This window comes from Myzus persicae, unplaced genomic scaffold, assembly GCF_001856785.1.
Source record: "Myzus persicae strain clone G006 unplaced genomic scaffold, MPER_G0061.0, whole genome shotgun sequence".
NCBI lineage: Eukaryota > Metazoa > Arthropoda > Insecta > Hemiptera > Aphididae > Myzus > Myzus persicae.
In genome coordinates this window covers 327,164-347,212 of record NW_019104400.1, presented here as the reverse complement: position 1 = coordinate 347,212, position 20,049 = coordinate 327,164, and the positions used below count along the sequence as shown (strand labels likewise).

The window sequence follows — 20,049 nt, the reverse complement described above, 5'->3', positions numbered from 1 at the left end:
ATACTCATAATAGTCAGTCGGTAAAGTAATATAATTTTACTTTTTAAGTTTTACTGGTTTGAATGGTAAAATAGATTTTTAATTTCATATATTCAGATGCAGAATATCATCAGGGTACCTATTTCAATCTATGAACATTTTGGATAAGAGTGGACCAATATTTTTCGGGGTAAAAATATAAAAACAAAATAACATGCCGAGAACTTGAAATATACGAATACAAAATTGAGAGTAACAGGGACACCAGCATGCAAAAATGTATAGAGAATAAAAGGATAAAGAAACAGCATTGGTGCAATATTATTAATAAATAATTAAATATTATTACAGAGATAAGAGTTTCTGGAGCAAACCTAAGGCAGAAATAATGTTGAGACAAAAATAAATTACCAAGAAGCAAAAGATTACAAACTACCTATATAATTAAGTTGTAATTGTAAAATAGTTCCTCCCTCCCCTGTTGGCGCCACCGAAAAATCATATACTGGATAATTTAAGAATCAAAAAACATTCATTATTTCAAACAATAATGAAAAATATATATTTTTAAACATTTCATTATGTTGTATAATAATTTAATTTTGGGCGAATAGTTAATGAGTTCTAAATATTTGAAGTTTAATCCAAAATTAGACAATTACATTCCCTTTAATTATAGTTGTTTACTGGTTGCCCAAAAACTCTAGACATTTATAATACCCTTTTTTTTTATCATTAAAACAATACCTATTTAAAATTTGTAACATAATATATTGTACAATAAGAAAATTTGCTAATATTTTTTTTTACATGTATTGAAGGAGGGAGACAGTCCACTAACAGAAACCCTTGGATTATACTATACGACGGATGGAGCTATTTTAATCATTTGCTGCTTCTAACATAACCACCCACTTAATAGTTATTTTTAGTGCGCCAAATGCGCTGTCCATGCATTGCTCCAATAAATGAAATGGGTGGTGTGGATGGATTGTAAAGCGACATAAATGCCTTCAAAATAACGCACAGTTCCTTAAAATGAAATGGTTTGTGCGGATTATGTTGGACACAAGTCGGTGTACGATCAATACAAACATAGCTCCGTACATTATATAATAATGTCTAAGCAGAAACCTCAAGGAATACCTATATTAGATAGATAATGATTGCTCTGTCAATTATGTTTGTGAGCGCCTATATTGCACATCACTACATACAATTTGACTAAATAGTTCATTTTGTTTATATTTGATGGCACATTTCAATTTAACATTGATAAATAATAAATATTATTAAAGGTGGACTAGTTGTTGATGGAATAATTGTTATCACTGATCAATACAATAGTCATGCCTATCCAAAAATAATTAAATTTAATAGTTGAATATTCTTTCAATTTCCAATTCCCAAAACTGAAAATTATTCAATTAATAGATTATTTTAAAATGTTTAAATGTACACAATAATAGTATCATCATAGATTATGGCAAACAAATAGAATACAAACTAGTTTAAAATAAAAATCAACACATGTTATATTATATTTTTTTTTATTTATACATAAAAAAAACACACACACAACACTCACACACATATATATGCACTCACACAAGGTACAACCAAAGTTTCAATTATATATTATATATTAAAGGTAATCAAAATTATGAGCACTAATACACATTTTGGCATCTATTATTTACTGTGTACAGAAAATATGAGTCTAAAATTATAAATAAAACAAAACGCACATATGCACGATTCACTGTTGATTCACAATAGTTACTTATGCATAAATATGTATATAAATATATACTAAATTTATTATAATATGTACAAAAACACTGAGACATGGTGAGGTTGACGTATATGGTACATGCGTGTGTTACATGCACATTGCACACACACGCACACTAGTCACAAATAATATTATCAATTAAGATTGCACAATATTCATATATTAATATATATAAATGTTTATTATGTATAATAAAGAATAAAAAGCTACGCAATGTTAAATGGTTATAATTATGTCTTTTTTTTTTTAAATTTAAATTTTAAGTTTTTAACATATGACTAGGTCATACATAGTTGTATCATTAGAGAAAAAAGAGAATGAAAGGGTAAAATGGTGGCCTGAAATTTTATCACAACCATCAGACGCACAATATGGCAACTTAAAATAACAAAAATAAAATCATCTATAAATCATCTATCATACAATTATTATACATCGAAATCAGAGTTCAATAATAATAATATAGTCTACTGTTTTGGAATTTTTTTCTCTTTTTAAATTCGATTATAATTAAGATTTCTATTTAACGTGTACTGTTATAATAATAATAATAATAATAATAATAATTTTGCATATCACAACTATAAATTTATCTAAAAACAAAACTAGACCCCTTGATTTAGAGGCGATCACATATTATATGCTACATAAATAGGGTCAAGTTGGTCAGCTAAGAAGCCATCACGTAGATGCATGCGTTGTTTTTCACCGCGGGAATTAATTGGCACCACGCCTGGATCAACTACCACAGCAACGCCAACAATTAAATGATGTTCTTCGAGTACTACATTGGTCACTAATGGTACCAAGTCAAGTGCTTCGCTCTCATTGCCATCCAGCTCAACCACAACCACTAACAGATTGGTCCAAGCAAACACAGCACTAAAATCATAATATAGATGGATTAATATCAAAGACTCAATCATTCAATTATAATAAAGTATAGTAAATAATAAACATCTAACCATTCTGCGATCTTTCGATGACATCGCATTACACTGTTTTCAATATCAATCGGATGATAACGCATGCCTCGTAGAATGATTGTTTCATCCAGAGCACCAACCACAAAAACAGCATCATGAAGCTCTGAACAAATAAAATATGACACAATATTTAAAACTAGTTTATGTGATTAAAATGTATAGGTTATGGGAAATGCAGAAAAATTCTTTAATATGTTACTTCAACAATTCACTAATAAAATTATTCAATTAGAGTTAATTTTTTTGGAAAAAAAATCATTCATTCTTACATGCATACATTCATTATTATACTTATCAACAAAATTAATGTACTCATCGCTTTTTGAAGATTATTCAATTACAGGTGACTTCTATAAGAGTTTTTATATAGTCTTAAGCTTATTATATAATATTAGATGATTTTTTTTTTCTATTTTTTCAAGCCACTATGGTATACATATTTAAAAAAATCTATTCGTTTTAAGCATACCTGGTAATTCAGCAGGAGCAGTAGTATTGCTACTTAGTGTGGATTGGTTAGATGAGGCAAGTGACAAATCACTAAGAGACATTATGTCAATAGTATCTGTTGAATGTAACGCGACACTTGATGGTGTTGATGTTGATTCAGTACGCCTTAAAAATCCAAGATAACCGGTTCTAGCGTAAACTTCTCCTGTGCTACCAGTGACTAGTCGTGCATTGAACTGTTCTGTTCCATTACCACCATCTGATATTTCATTGCCAAATACGCTAAAATATCCACTGGCGTTATGTGGTGCTTGTACCCATATTTCACCCAGATGTGAATCACCACAATGACCCTTTGTGTCTGGATGAGCAATGATAACTTTAACACCAGGCAACAATTTTCCTGATTCGAGCAAGCATAATGAATGCGGACTCCCGCGTTCCACCAGGGAAACTCGATCATTTCTTAAGGCTCGTAGGTCAACATACACACATGATGGTTCTGGACTGGATGCTCCTTGCAAACATATGGCTACATTCACACGACATCCAAAACTTGTAGACACGGCTCGGGGACTTAGCCCAAGAGCAGAGAATAACTTTGAGAATGATGTTGTAAGGTTTATTCGAGGTCTTTCTTCAGCCACCACAACACATGTCCGTACACATGCTAAATTCACACCTCGTTGTTTCAAAACTCCAACAGTTGAAGCCAAACCTTTAGTGCACAGTTCCATGACACCTATATGAAATGAAATATATAATTAATTATAATATTAATATTATTGTAAATTGTTATCTGAGTTTGGAAAGAACACTCATGAATGTTAGTAACGTTTAAATATTTTTGATGAATTTGAAAAATGTTGAAATTTATTTAAATTTTAATATATATAATACGTATGAATATTGATTAATAATATTATGCAACAACATTTTTTTATTATAATATTCCTATTAGATTTATTTCATTACTAATATTAAAAAAATAAAATAATTGAATTCCAGTAGCCACAACAATAATATTATGTTTTTGATAATTATATATCAGTATTTACACAATTCACCAAAACTAAATTAAACAATTTTAATGAACAACATAATAAATGCATTTATTTTTTCAAAGAATATGAACAAGTTCCTTTTAAGCACTGAATGTGAACGAATTCATTTTTTTAGTGAATGTTCCAAATACAGATTGTATTACAACCCAATCTAATTTCATAAATAAAATATAAATTACCGTATGAACAAAATGTATCTCGAACTTGATATTGGCTAACAGCTGTAAGCCATAAGCCAGGGTTTATTTCAATTTCAGATGGAGGTATGAGAATTGAATGATGACCAGAATATACACTGAAATTAATTAAAAATTGAGACATTAAGGTATACTGAATACACTTTACTAGTAAATAAGTAATACACACCTGCTTAAGCACCACAAAGCAAATCCTAAACCACAATAAGGATCTAAACACAATGCAATATGTCTTGATGGATAAAGTTCACATGCTAATTTCATGGATCTACACAATGATGTGACAGCGGCATGAGACATTTTAATTCCAGCTAACATCCCAGTAGTAGAAACACTGTAATTATAAAAATGAATAAAACACAATGTCATCATACTTAAAAAATTATTCTGATGTACCTGAAGTCTAAATAAGCGAGAAGTTCAGCGGTAGGTGCTCGGTAAGATGGTACAATTTTTTTCTTTGGCATATCATCAGTATCCAAGATTACTGGCCACGATTTTACATCCACTACATTACTAGCTTCTTTCGATTTGAGAAGTTTTATGATATTTTGATTGGATAAGACTAATGTAGACTTGCTTACATCTACAATCATTCGCACTGTCGGTAGTGTAGTCTGAAGATTTTGTGGATGAGGAGGTCGTATTGTCACAGGAACAGCACCTAGAACATAAAAATATTTATAATACTAATCTAATAAAAATGCTTATATTGTAGCTATTTATTTTGTGTAAAAGCTTACCGACATATAAACAACCATAAAATGCACATATGAGATCAATTCCCGGAGGGAAGATAAGCGCAACATGATCACCAGTATTCACTTTGGCTCGTTCATTCAACAAGTTGGAAACTTTCTCTGCTCGTTTATGTAACTGCGAACAAGTCAATGTGGCAGCTGCACCACCTTTTGCATTCACCAAAGTAAATATTACATGATCAGGGTCTCGAATTGCCCTCATCTTAAGTATTTCGGATATGAAAAGATACTGAAAAAATAAAACCATAGTTAATTTAGATTTTAGGTAATTGATTATTTAAATTTTATCAGATATTATTATGTGAGCGTAATATTATCTTACAGTTTTGTTAGAATCTGATTCCATGTCAATGATGCCAATATCACGCCCTTGTGCTGTAGCCAAACGATTACCTTGCACTATTGTCCCAACCATTACTGAAGCAGGTCCAACGTCTGAAACAGTCCCGCCAACTAGGCAAAATTATATGAAAACTTTTTTTTAATTTCTACCCCGATCCCCAAACGCAGATATATAATTCAATAATAGATACCTGAATGCGCTTCTCGTGGTTTTGGTAAGTTTGTAACACATGTGTGAGGACACATTAGTACATTAGCCGGATGTAGGTTTCCATCTAAAAATCTTCTTTTGCATTCAGACAAATGAATTCCTCCTAATGGTGTCTTGGGAAGGTAGTTGGGTGGTACTAGTGCTAAACAGTACAGCCCAACTTGATGAATGGAATCAACTGCTTGAAGTACTCTGGACATCCATTGGAAACTTTCTTCTTCACTGCATTCGGGTCTCTGTTCAGCAATAACACATATACGCTCGTCACGCAATACCCGTATAGCAAATACAGCAATTCTTCCTCTATATATAAATTTCATTGGTTCCACAGCCAAAACAGTGGCAATAATGTCGTCAGCGTTGTGTTTACGTCCAGTAACTGTCATTAGACCATCTCGAGATCCACACACAAATACTAGACCACCAGGTCCAAGGAATCCAAGGAGGCCTGATCTCGTATATTCAATTGTATCGTTTGTTGGTTTTCCATCTTCTCCGATGGGTGCAACTCTAAATGTTGTGTTTGATAAGCCTGGAAGTCCCCAGTAATTACATGTAGTTGTACTGAGTCCGCCCATACAAATTTCTCCAACTTCGTCAGTTTTGCACATATAAGGTATACCATCCATTTTAACAACTACCATTGAACAATTGGGCATAACTTGACCACAGTCTTGAAGAGTTAATGAAGTAAGTGAATTTTCTTGGTCCACACGAACAACGCCATAACTTAAGCCAGACATTGACAAGACACCGCGTCCAGTTGCATTTACTCCAGCTCTACCGGGCCTAAAAATTATAAATGTGGTTATTTAAAATAATTTAATACATCAAAATCATGAAATTTACCTTCGAACAGAAACTGTGAGACATTCGCTTGATGAAGCACATGGGCATAGAGCATCTGGTCGTAAGCCTTTTGATTGAAAAACAGCCAAAAATTGATCACAAGATGACAGAGACCATGGGTTAGCTCCATCACCGACCAACAATAATCTCAATGAACTAAGTACAATATCTTTATGATCTTTGGTCGCCAAAAGTCCCCAATGCAAGTCTCTAGACTTAACTACTGCTACACTGGCTGTAATATCAAGTACAAAATGTATTAACATAAAGTAACAATAATAATGAAACAAATTTACCTCTATATTTTGTAATCATTTGCATCCAAGAAGCTGGGTTGACTTTCATTAAAGCGTATGGAATATAGATCACATGCATGCCATTTAAGATAGATGTTAAAACAGAATGCCATAGGCCAGTTTCACGTTTAAAATCAAGAACGCACACCATGGTGTCTCCTTCAGTATAGTTACAGGATTGGCTCAAAGCACGACACTGGTTTAACATGGCTGTGCGGCTTACACTTACACCCATTACAGAACCTTCTTTATCAGTGGTGTATTCTATGTAAGATGGAGTGTCTTCGCCAATATGAGGTGGTGGACACCAGTCTTTAGGAGTCTTAGGGAGGTGTTCGGTGACGAACCAGTGTAACTTTGGCCAGCCTTTAAACGCCACTACATCGCCAGTAGCAGTTTTTGGAAGACCTTTTAGACACACGTCAGATGTCAGGGCCACTTGAACACCACAGCTTCCTAATAGAAATCCTATTTGTTGCGACCCTGCATCCCTACGAGTTAATGGCACTTCAATTGGCACAGGTACGATTCCAGCGAATATGCAACCGTAAAAAGAGCACAGGAAGTTTAGGGGATCACTGTTCGGATAGACTAGAGCTACACGGTCACCGTGTTTCAAGCACTCTCCACCACCATTACCCTTGACTAGTGGACGGTTGAGGAGAGTATAGGCCACTTTGTGAGATCTGCTAAGAAGTTTTCCTAAAACAACAAAATAAATAAATTATAAGTAGGTAATATAATGGGTACATTTATATACACGTAGAATATGAATAATTGTGTTTAAACAACAATTGAATATTGAAATAAAAATAAAAAATTACCATAAGTCAGTGTGATGCTTAGTTTTCCATTAGGATCCAGCACAGTAGCTACGGGAGCTTTAAAAGTACTCGAACCATAACGTTGCAGAGCAGCTTCCAAATTACGAGGAAGTCCTGATGGCACCTGCAGTGATTGAAAAAAACATTGTTGTTTAGTTCAGGGTAAATCAAAATGTTTCTTTGCCAGGTATACTCACGGATAGCGGTTCACCCAAAGCCGGAGACATGTAGGCACCCTCTGGTCGCGGTGCGTTGGGATCCTTAGGGTTGGCCGCGATCTCGAGTTCAACGTCGTCGTCTTCGTAGAACTCGGGCAGCGGCCGCCGTTTGGGTCGCTTGAGTGTGTTTAACAACTGCTGAATCTTGGCAGACACTTTCCAACGTCCGCTGCTGGATACCGTGCCCATTCCATCGTCGCTGGACGATTGTCTGGAATCTCGGCTGTACCGATTCACTCGATCCGCAGGTGTGTATCTCCTGGACTGTGTCACATTATTCGTAACGTCTGGAGGTTGAGGGTCTGGAAGACACGAATATAACACGCTCAAATATATCACAAGTGACAAGTATAATATTATCAAAAAGTAGTGTATAAGCGCGATTAATTATAGGCGTCGTAATATTATGTAATAACGGAGTATTTTATCGGATTGTTTGCTCACATGGAGGTCGGACGTTGTGCAAAATGTCAGCCACTTCAGTCACCTCGGGCTTATTGCTGCGTTTGATTTTATCCAGCTCCTTGGGAGTCTCGATAATCGTCCTGGACTCGTCCCAATAACCGGGACCGTTGTTGCTGGACATGCCGCCCCCGGGCGCACCATTAGGAATCCTGTAAACCCAAAACAGTATAGTCGGCGAACAAGTAACGACAGAGCAGGTATCAGGTGTTTAGGAAAACAACGGCGTTTCGGCACTAGGCGGCCGAAAAATACACCAGGAGGTTTTCGCACTCACTTGGTGTGATGGTGATGGTGATGGTGTCTGTGTTGTTGCATCGACGGAGGGGGCTGATGTGGTGGTCCATGAGTAGTAGAAGGAGTGATTGCAGTGGCAGCGACAGTGGTAGCAGTGGCAGCAACAATCTTTGGATGTGGCGGCGTGTCCCTAGCAGACCCACCGGTACTGCTGGTATCCGCTCCGCTGCTGCGTTCGCGTCCACCGCTTCCGCGCTCTTTGACTTCTCCTCGGTCAGGTATATGGTCACCGACGCTATCGTCATCTGAGCTCGAATCTGTAAACATGCAATATAGAAAACCGTTCATGTTTTACTTTTAAAAAGAAACCCAAGTTAGGCTGGGTATTAGGTTTGAAAAAAAGACGTCAGACAATCAGTCACTCTCCCCCTCCCCCCACCCTCTACACGTCTAATAATATATACTCTACTCATACCACAGCCACAGGCTTTAGTGAGTAGACCAACCCTGTACAATTGCATGTAGTTAAATATTGATCAAACTTTTGGCGAATAAATACATAATATTATAATATAATAATATAACAGTAGGTATATTCGCTCACCGGTTTCGTTACGCGCAGTGGCTGACCGATCAGGACTTCTCGCCATGACCGAAGTTCGTTTGCTGGGCATCGGCAACGACGGTTTAGGCCTAGACTGCATAGCGGCCAGAGCTTGTTGTACGGCTTCTTGTCGCACTTCTAAAATTATAGAAATACATTTCGTTATAATGATTTCTAGAATACAGCTCTTCGACTGTCAAATCAAAAAATATATTAAAACATAGCTTATGAAAATTATATGGTATAAACTGTATAATATAATATTATAGTTAAATACAACAGGTTACAATATATATATATATATATATCATATGTATAGTATAGAGAAAGCTCAAGTCTACGAAAAACCTTAAACCAAAAAAGCATAATAAATCATAAAAGCAACTAAATATATACGCATACACCTGCAGATTATAAAAATATAATAATATGTGTGCCTTAAAATACTGTTTCTATAAATTCGACTTTAAATTATAACATATAACATACTCTTATACACTAATATGTACATTTACAAATTATAACTAAACAAACAATGTATACATACTGTAATAATTCTTTAGTAAATTCCGCCATACAAAATACGATTAAAATAATGTACGCAAATTTCATATAACCGAAGCAAAATCAAGTTTGATGAGCTGAATTGTTTTTAATGGGATTCTACGGTAGAATTATTAGTACCAAAATTTAAATTTGATGTATTGATATTGGTTTAAATATTTTTCTTGGAATAAGATAGTAAGTACACGTATTTATCTTTAATTTATATTAATTGTTATTTGTTGAATACATCATACATTAAAAAGGAATGATGGGTACTTATTTGTTTTTAATAACATGTACTACGGAAGTAATGTTAATATTAAATTTGTATGCTACCAACCACAATACACCGTCGGTGCTGTATGCTACCAGAAAATGATTACCTACCGTAAATTATAACTCTAACAATTTAAAGGTCTATACTCTGATTTATTCTTACTGTGCAATTAATAATCTGTTATTAAGATAACATATATCATCAGACCATACACTTTCGTTGCGTATAGGATACTGTAGTCGTATCTTAGTATTTTATAGACGGTTAGATGTATTGTTGTTATGTACTGTGTACCAGTTCTGGCGGAATCGATGCTATAATATATTGGTATAAATCGATGGTGACCATTACAATTATCTGATTTTTCACTACACGAATACAAAAAAAATAAATAAATAACAAGCAATACACTATTGGTACCTATACAGGTATTGACTAACAATTTAATCTAACAAATCGTCAAGTACGCAAAAATTATGTTGGATTGCTGACTGCAAGAAGAATGGAGACGATGACGGGCAGAATGCATTGAATAAAATATGTTAGCAGTTTTTTCGGAACAACAAGAAAACAATAAAATAAATACTTAAAAAAATATAAATTACAATAAAAATTTGACAAAGATGTCAATATATTATGAATTATCAGCAATAAAAAAAGTATGGTATACTTAAATTACTATAAAATTAATTGGTACCTATAGGTCACATAAATACATTACATATAAATATATAATATAACAGTCAACATTTTTTTGTAGGTATACCATATTATAACAGAATGATGATTACCATTATGGCATTATTCACGAATACACAAATAATATGTAAATAAATTATTACGGTCATACATGTTTAGAAATTAAAATAAATTAAATGTTATTTAATCGTAATGATAGGTAAATTTACATTTAATTATTTAGGCTAAAACCACGTATCATCTATGTGTAAATGTATAATACTATAATAATATTAATATATTATGCAAGGTAATGTTATTTTTCATAAAATTCTATTATATTTTACTGAAAAACCACTGGTATTGTATGACGTCGTTCGAGGAATGGTAAAATAATTTATGGTGGATTACATTCGATGTAAACGATGCAAATATGTTTTGTTTTAATTACAATTTAAACGCCGTACAAGATAAACTATGCTAAAAGTAAAATGCGAAAGAATGGTGTTTTTAATAGTTTCAGTGATGTAAAAAATATTCTAGATGGCATTGCGACTGAACAAACTGCTGAAAGTTCCGGGGGAAAGGACCATAAAAAAATATTATACGTTTAGTAAATTGGAATTGATTTGCTTGGTAAGACGGGTTTTATTTACTAAAGTCTAAAGTATTTATAACCATAATAAGAAGCGACCTTATTGCAATATATTTTACGATGCGTGTAATATATGTAGTTAGGCTATCAAGTGGTATAATTTTGAAAGAAAAACGTATAGTTTATAATTTTCGAACTTCCGTAATAAATAACATATAATATTAATATTGTTATTTAAAAACGAACGATAGTATTAGAACTCTTTAATAACATTAATTAAATTGAATTATTTTTATTTAAGTGTTCATAATGTTCATAATTTATACCTAACCGGAGTCTTACGTAGGTAATATAATAAATTTATAACACTATTAAATAATGTTTATAATTATTAGAGTATAAGACAATAAAGGGTGGGCCATGTACATAATAGTATATCTATGAAAAAAAATATTCCTCAAACATAAATCATATTAAAATACAGACCTTTTTTTAAAAGTAATCTTATATAAATGACAAAATAATTTTGTCATTTTACGAAAAAAAAACACCACAAATTTAATTATAAGCCACTGCGGTTTTCTTTAGTTAGCGATAACATTTTTAGTGCTAATGTCTAAAAAATAAACACAAATACACAATATGAGATTAAATGTTTGTCCTCCCAACAATTTGCAGGGGTTTGTCCTAGATACCGAATAAGGATCCGGGAGGTTTAATGATGTTTTTAACTTCCTTTTACAGATTGTGTGAAAAATATTACTTTTAACCCTGAGTCCCAGCTAAATAATAATATAAAATAATTACCGAAAGTTTAAAATGCAGTTTTTGCAAATAACAGTATGGAGTATAAATCGTTGAAAAACGTGCAAAACACAGTCCCAAACCATTTTTTTATCTTCGTCTTAATCTTTTTTTATTTGTTTCAAAATAACATTTGAAAGGTCTTTTCGTAAAAAAAAAAAAATGAATACCATTCTTAGGAATGAATACTTTTAGTGGGTACTTCCGAAAATGAACCGACCCTTCAGTTGTTTATCTCTACTAAGTACTTGTAGCAATTTCAATTCGGCGAAGTTGAGTGTTCTGGAAGTGTAAGATATACACTTTATTCCAAAAAAGGAAAAATGTATATTTCTGATAATTCTTTCGGTCCAGTACACGTATACAATTTATACTTCATTTGAACGAGTATTGCTTTGAAACTATAACCCAATTACAAATTTTTAATTTTATTATTAATTAATAAAAACTTGACTCTTGATTATTACCACGTGTGAAAAATAAAATTATAGCAGTATGCTAGACTGTCTCGAAACTTTATTGTATGTATCTTTTTCGTCATGTAATTTAGTTTCAACTTCAAGTTTAGTAAATAATGTAATTATGTGTAAAACAAAAGTTGCATAATAGTCATCCAAGATGCAAAAATACAGTCAAGTAGGTGTAATATACAATAGTGTACAACAATTTTTCATTTTTTTTTCGTTCTACATAGGTAGGTCCAATCAATATTCATTCGAATTTCTGCCTGTAGATGATTTAATCGTTAAGTAAATACTATAGTTTTACAACGCTCTCTAGTAGTCTAGCATAAAAAAAATAACAGTAAATTGCAATCATGCTATAAATGTTTCACATCAACAATATACGCAATAGCACTTATTCATCCATTTAGGTATATCATCTATATAATATTCGAATATATTTGAAAATGCATACCATCCAGAGACCAGAGTTAATATATATAAATCGCAATTAATCGTATACTGCAATCATATGAAATTCATTATTAAAATTGATATTTGTTCAAAATGTGTTTATTTAGCATATATTAATAACGATATGAACAATATTATACTATATTGAGTACGGCAGGACCACGTAGAGAGAGAGAGAGAGAGAGAGAAAGAGAGAGAGATATAACTTACCTTTGCCGCATCTAAAATATCTATATTATATGCCGCGCATTTAATTTAATTTGCGGTGGTATAATATGGCGTAGGTACTCGCGAATACCGCCTAATCTATAGAATCAAGTCATTGCTCTGATAATATTATTTCGGAATGTATATTAAATTACCGAATACAAAATGAACACGTGACGCGTTAATATATAAACACACCCGAATATCTATAGGTATAGAATATAGATTATATTATATAACTCTTTTCAATAAAATGATAAGTACCGATCGGGGAACGGAACGGACAAATAACAATTTCTATTATTATTGTTATAAGAGTATGTTCTCACATTGCAATTGACGGTCGAGAGTTTCATTTTTCAATTTAAGCAGTTGAGTGTAAAATACAATAATGATAGGTACCTAATAATAATAATAATAATACAAATCTTGTTACGTCGGAACATAGTCACAATATATGTACGTATATCGGTACATACTTCATTACTTCAATAATTCGGAGTAGTTGTTCGATGTGGTGCGATGATACGATTTCCTCCCATCTCGCCCCACAGAGACACTTGACTTCCCATGTATCATATGATATTATTATATTGGCTTATTTAACGTGCTCATATACATGGTTGTATGTAGCCGCGGTTGAAATGCGACGTTGCCGCGGGTAAGGGGGTAGAAGGCCAAGGTGGTTGAGACATCGTACGTATTATATTTGCGTCACTGCCATAGTTTCTTATTTTTGTCACCGAGTTAATAAATTATATAAAAATTTGAAATAACGCTCCGGTGGTTTTCGCGTCGTATATACCCAGAAATTTCCGAAGCGCTCGCGTATTTCATGTTCCTCTGGGTATTATAAAAGTCAGACTGCAGCCGTGCGACATTACTATATTATCACACACTTGTGCGCGTGCACACACACACACACACACACACACACACACACACACACACTTAAAATAAAATTCTTATATTATTCACAGGATCTCGATATACATATAATAATGTATATGTACAGGTAGGTGGTGCACTACGAATGGAATAACCATTCGCGGTTGACTGTTTCCTGATAATATATGATTAAATCACCATCGCGTGGCGTTTATAGTCGGGTTTAAATCACACGCACGTTATGTTTCAAACGTTACACACATCGTTGTACGAGAATTTAATGACAATAATATAATAATTTGGTGAGCTACATACACGGACTGAGGTTCGGTGTTTGCATAAGGCCGGCACACGCCGAAATTTACTGGAATACGAAATCATTTCGCGGTTATTACACATAGGTCCAGGTAATATATTATACCGATAAGGCTACAACAATATCATGATATACACCAGCCAATAATACCATAGCTGCGCGGTATAGGTATGCACTGCACAATGCGTAGGTACCTATATAAGCACGTGTATAAACGCGCAGCAAGTGTTGTGTGATTATAAGACATGTTTATATACACAATATTATACTTACTGTATAATGCTATACCTATAATATATACATATACGTATATATATAGGTAATACCATAATACGCGATCGTGCAGAGTCGACGAATGAAAATCGTCAGTGTGTCCGCAGTGTTCGATATTTTCATATAATATATATATTATTATATTTTATAGTCATCGGTACAGCACCGACGGCAGAGTGGGTAGTATTTTAATTAGATAAAGATAATATGTTTTTTAATCACAAATCGAAACAGCGCACAGTATATAATAATACAAGTATAGGTACTTCACTGTATTCATATTACATTTTTGTACATTTTTTCATTACAGCCTTATAGGTATTGGATATATAGCTATTGTTGATTTTATTCATCGACCCTCGAAACAAAAGTGCAGCGCATACACAAGAGAAAAAAAGTCAATCGATACGAATATGACGTCGACGGTGAGTCAAGAGAGCCTTTCGAACGGACTCCGGGAGCCTTTGTGACGTGTTGAGAAGTAGGTGTATAATATATATTATATGATATTATAAGCGTGGCTAAAATACAGCCGGTCGGTGGCATACCTTTATATGAGGGTACAACTGCCTATATAAAGTTGAGGCGAACCTTATATGTATATGGGCTTCGAGCGTGCCCGTTTTCGCAAAAGGTCGAATTCAAACGGAACACGCCATAACTTTAACGGATTTCGTTTTCATTTTAAGCGCGGAGAAAAAAGGGGTGTAGTACCCAATTACCATTCACCGCGGTTTTCTTTTCATTTTAACAATAAACTGCTCAATGTGTGACTACTATTAAGAGGATTCGTCTCGAAAGAATAACGTGTAACCAAATGCCGGGAACACTCGAGCCCATCGCCGACAAAGGCTCCACATACCTGACCCACATACGAGTGCCACATTATTATACTTACAACCACAAGGCTTTTGTACTACGCGTCCAAATACAAAAACATAATAACATGTATAATAGGCACGCGCCGTGTGCGGTACTCGTGTTGGCCTACACGACATGAATACGTCTTCGTAGTATAATTTATAATAATATACGCTTTTATTGAACACCGGGAAAAACAGCAGATTTTTTCTTATCTCCGTTCTCCGACAGAAACAAGAAGTGTATCTCTCCCGCGGCTGCATCGAACACACAAAAGTATATTTTATTATATAATTTGTATACATATAATATATATATATATACCAAAAGCGTATTTCAACCGTGGTTATACGATGACGAAAATATGCTCGCACACGCGCAAGATTTTTATCGGTTTATATAATGGTAATTTAAAAAAAAATACGGACGATTCGTCTTTCATTTCGTATTATTATTATCGACGTCGGCATAATAAAATATAATAATATTATTATTATTTCACACCGGAGATGCGACCGCGTACGCGGGAAAACGTTCGATCGGGGTAGCCGAGCGTCCGGCAACGCAAACATGACATAATAATCATAACGAGCATGCGATTCCGTCGTCGGATTTTATATAATATTATAATATTATGTTCTATAATAATATCTGATTTTGTTTCCGAGCGATTCAACAGCCACGACGGCATGCGGCGAAACTAGCAGCCCCATGCCCATACTATCGTCGAAAATTCAGGACGCACACGGTGCAGTGCGTAATATTATATCTGTATAGCTGTAAACGTATATTATATGCGGTACACGACAGACTTTGAAATGTTTTGATTCCGATCGCCGCGATGACTGCCGTTGAAACGCATTCTTCGCGAGTCGTTGACCGAATATTAAGTAAATAGACTCACATCGTGTGTGTGTGTGTGTGTGTGTGTGTGTGTGTGTGTGTGTATTTAGCATTGTTGTTTTTTTAACGTCGATATATCCACGGCGTTTTGGAATTAACGCTGTGCATATGGAAGTATTGGGTACATATATAGGTATACGATCGTGTTATATTATATTGTATTATTTTATAGTGTAATATATATATATGTATGCATAATACGAAACCTGTGACGACGCACCTATACGACGACGGACTTGTGGGAGCAGGGGAGTTGTATTAGTGTAATACATCCACGGACGATTAAACCGAGCCGAGTTCCTCGAGTCGATCAATCCGCGGATACTCATACGAGAGTCAGGTCTATAATAATAAGTTCGTACAAGCACATACAAATAATAATTGAGGAAGTTATAGGGCCAGTGGAAACGGGGTTCGACCGGCAATTTATATTGTCAACGGAAATCCGACAGTAAGAGGAGTTGCGATTGTTTTAAACGCCGCGATCGCACTCGCGTACCTGTGAAGCCGCATAGTCGATCCCAAAAATCCGTTTCGATTATATTAAGAACACGATATTGTTAAAGACGTATAACTTTTGCTTTCTTCACGTTTCGACGAACAACAACACATCTAATATAATATTATATATTGTATAATACACCTATATGATGTACGCTTCATTAAATTGATGTAGGTACCTGCACACTACACACGCAAACACCAAGATGGATCGGCAACGGAACTCTGAACGCTGCGGTGTCGCTACTTATTTCATATAAATTAATTATGATTTTTAAGGGGCAATTTTATTGTCGATTTACCATGGAGTATTAAATTATATTATTGTGTATTATGTAGACATCATAGTTCAAACGGTCATTAGGTTCGCTGCACTGCAAACGGATGACAACTATATTTTTTATTATATATATGTGTGTTTTGTGTGTACTGCAGTATTTACTCAGCGAGCACATAAAAAAATAATAATAATAATAAATAAATAAATAATAAAGCGTATTATTATTATTTATTTTTTTTTAACGTAACAAGTCGTGCGAAAAGGTCCCGGACGAATGTTTACGTCAACGGGTCGTGTACATAATACATATAGAAATAATCATATTATAAATACTATGTATAGGATAAAATAGAGATGGCCAATGATTGCACAGTTGCACAAGTTACAATAATATAAAAAGGATATGTAAACATAACATTTATAAGACATTTAAATAATTCGTTAGGTATACAATACATAGTACCTAATACCTATATTATATAGGTACACGGTTATTGTAAATAGTGTAACGCATAACTATATTAGTTTATACAATACATATATATATATATATAAGTAACGAAGTTAGGGGAGATAAAAACACATCTCGAACAGCACCAATATAGCAGCAATGACTTTTTTTTATCACTATAGTAGATATATACGCGGAAATGCAAATAAATACTGCATCGGAACACCGAATGGCACAATGTGACAGACAACAAATTAAGATAAATAAGGCACTAGTTTGCTAACCAAACAAATTCATTTATAAAGTTTAAAATGCACGGAAGAAGTTACTTAAATTGGTGGACTCAAAAATTGGTCACTCGAGGATCCTGGATTGAACATCAAGCCTTTTGTTTAATGTACAATTAATGACAGTTAAATACATTGTCACCCGCGGTTCAAATTTCACCGCAAACACCAGAAATAAATTCAAGAAAATCCGTAAGAAGCAATTGAACTATTTAATTATTAAAAAATATTAATGTATAAAAACAAATCTAATATAGTTACTAAATTAACCTAATGAAAGCTAATTAACTTTGAAAGTTGATGTCTAAAAAATAATTCAGAATATATGTATATGAATATATATTATACAAATGCAACAAGTTGAATAAGTTCGTTGTGGATATAAATAAGTTAGAACACTATTTTCCACTAAGGTTTAAATTTATAATACCTACATAAAATGATTATTTTATAAATTATAAGTAAACACTCATTATCTCGACAAGTATATTATTGTTTTGGGAAATATTCATTTTATTTAGTTGTAAGTCGTTAAAAAACAAAAGTTTTGAAAACATAAATTTTATTTCCACTTTTAAGAATTTCATTGCACTGCAGTGTTAATTTCATATTCCAAAGCAGAATATTTTTCTGAGAACTTCAATGTACAAAAATGTCAAACGAGTAGTTTATTAATAATAACTAATAACTAATAATAATTATCAAGTACTTCGAGTCACATCGGTATGGGTAGGTACTAGGAAAAATGTTCATCCACAAAGAACAATCCCTAGAAGAGACATTGCCAGCTAGTTCACACCACCCTAAGTCGAAAGTATATATACAGAAAGTCAAGGCAGTAAATGACGTAAAACGGATACTGCGAGCAGACTATATTAAACAAAGTAATTGCGACGATAAAAGAAAACCTATATAGGTACCTACACATATATTATATATACACTGTGCGCCCAATATACAAGTGCACATACACACGAATACACGGTGAATGCATAATAAATATTTATGGTATAAAGACACGTCGATTTCTCGGGAGATAAAAATCTCGCAAAGATCGAGTAAATGCGTTATTTACGCGAGGGAAAAGTGCGTAAACAAAACGACAAAAAGGTTGGCGTGAGACATAAAAAACAAAAAAAAAAAAAAAAAAGGGGGAAAAAAAGCGGAATCATTTGTTTAAAATACTTAAAATGATTCGAAACGACGATGGCCGCCGCAGACTTGTATACATTATACGTATTATTATGATTAATCACTAGGCATGCGCGGCGCGTTACAATCGTGGGGGTTCTATATATACGCGTAATTTACGTACAGGGTATTTTATGATAATGTTAAAATACATCGTTTTGACGGTTGTCGATACATTATATTATTATTATTATAACTTATAAGCGTGCGATATAAATACGGAGTATAATACCTATCTGGCCGAGAAGACGAAGAAAAAAAACCGCAAACGTTCGTTGATCCTGCCCCGGTGAATATAATAATATATAATACATTATAATGTGAATAACGTACGACGATGACGCTCCTCCGCAGCAACGGAGCAACATTATCGTTGACGATGGTAATTTTCGGTTTGCCGTACACACACACACACACACAAATATATAACATAATATTATACGAACTGGTTACACAAGAACGGGTTCACGACGATCCGCGTGTGCGTGTGCGTGTGTGTAATCGTCTCTGCAGCAGCTATTATAATAAGACCTATCGACTAGACGGTGCAGTGAAGGATGCTGGGAGGAGATATTGTAATATCATACACACGCGGCGTGTACACCTATAGGTATAATATATACGGTCGTTCAGACACACACGCGCACACACACACACACACACACACACACACACACACACACACACACACACACACACACATCTATGTATATAATAATCGGGTTAAAATCACGTAATATATACGAAGACGGGAGTAGTATATACCGCTGCAGTGTGTGCGTCGTCGTCGTCGTCGTCG

General features: G+C 33.9%; 1 protein-coding gene across 6 annotated transcripts in view; it reads right to left on the bottom strand.

Moving 5' to 3' along the window:
* Positions 1-1,830: 1,830 nt before the first annotated feature.
* LOC111041884 (disco-interacting protein 2) overlaps positions 1,831-20,049 on the bottom strand; it is a 147,924-nt gene continuing 129,705 nt past the window's right edge. For 5 of the 6 annotated variants that reach the window (XM_022326324.1, XM_022326326.1, XM_022326321.1 and 2 more), the window contains 16 exons: positions 9,276-9,413; positions 8,712-8,988; positions 8,417-8,586; positions 7,952-8,274; positions 7,755-7,878; positions 6,931-7,632; positions 6,635-6,869; positions 5,766-6,574; positions 5,555-5,685; positions 5,215-5,461; positions 4,868-5,135; positions 4,641-4,805; positions 4,454-4,569; positions 3,230-3,952; positions 2,740-2,863; positions 1,831-2,656 (listed from right to left, as the gene is read on the bottom strand). In XM_022326324.1, coding sequence (XP_022182016.1) covers positions 2,404-2,656; positions 2,740-2,863; positions 3,230-3,952; positions 4,454-4,569; positions 4,641-4,805; positions 4,868-5,135; positions 5,215-5,461; positions 5,555-5,685; positions 5,766-6,574; positions 6,635-6,869; positions 6,931-7,632; positions 7,755-7,878; positions 7,952-8,274; positions 8,417-8,586; positions 8,712-8,988; positions 9,276-9,413 — 4,805 coding nt within the window. In that variant the 3' untranslated portion in view covers positions 1,831-2,403. The remainder of the gene's footprint in view (positions 2,657-2,739; positions 2,864-3,229; positions 3,953-4,453; positions 4,570-4,640; positions 4,806-4,867; positions 5,136-5,214; positions 5,462-5,554; positions 5,686-5,765; positions 6,575-6,634; positions 6,870-6,930; positions 7,633-7,754; positions 7,879-7,951; positions 8,275-8,416; positions 8,587-8,711; positions 8,989-9,275; positions 9,414-20,049) is intronic. The other variant, XM_022326322.1, reaches the window with a different exon arrangement.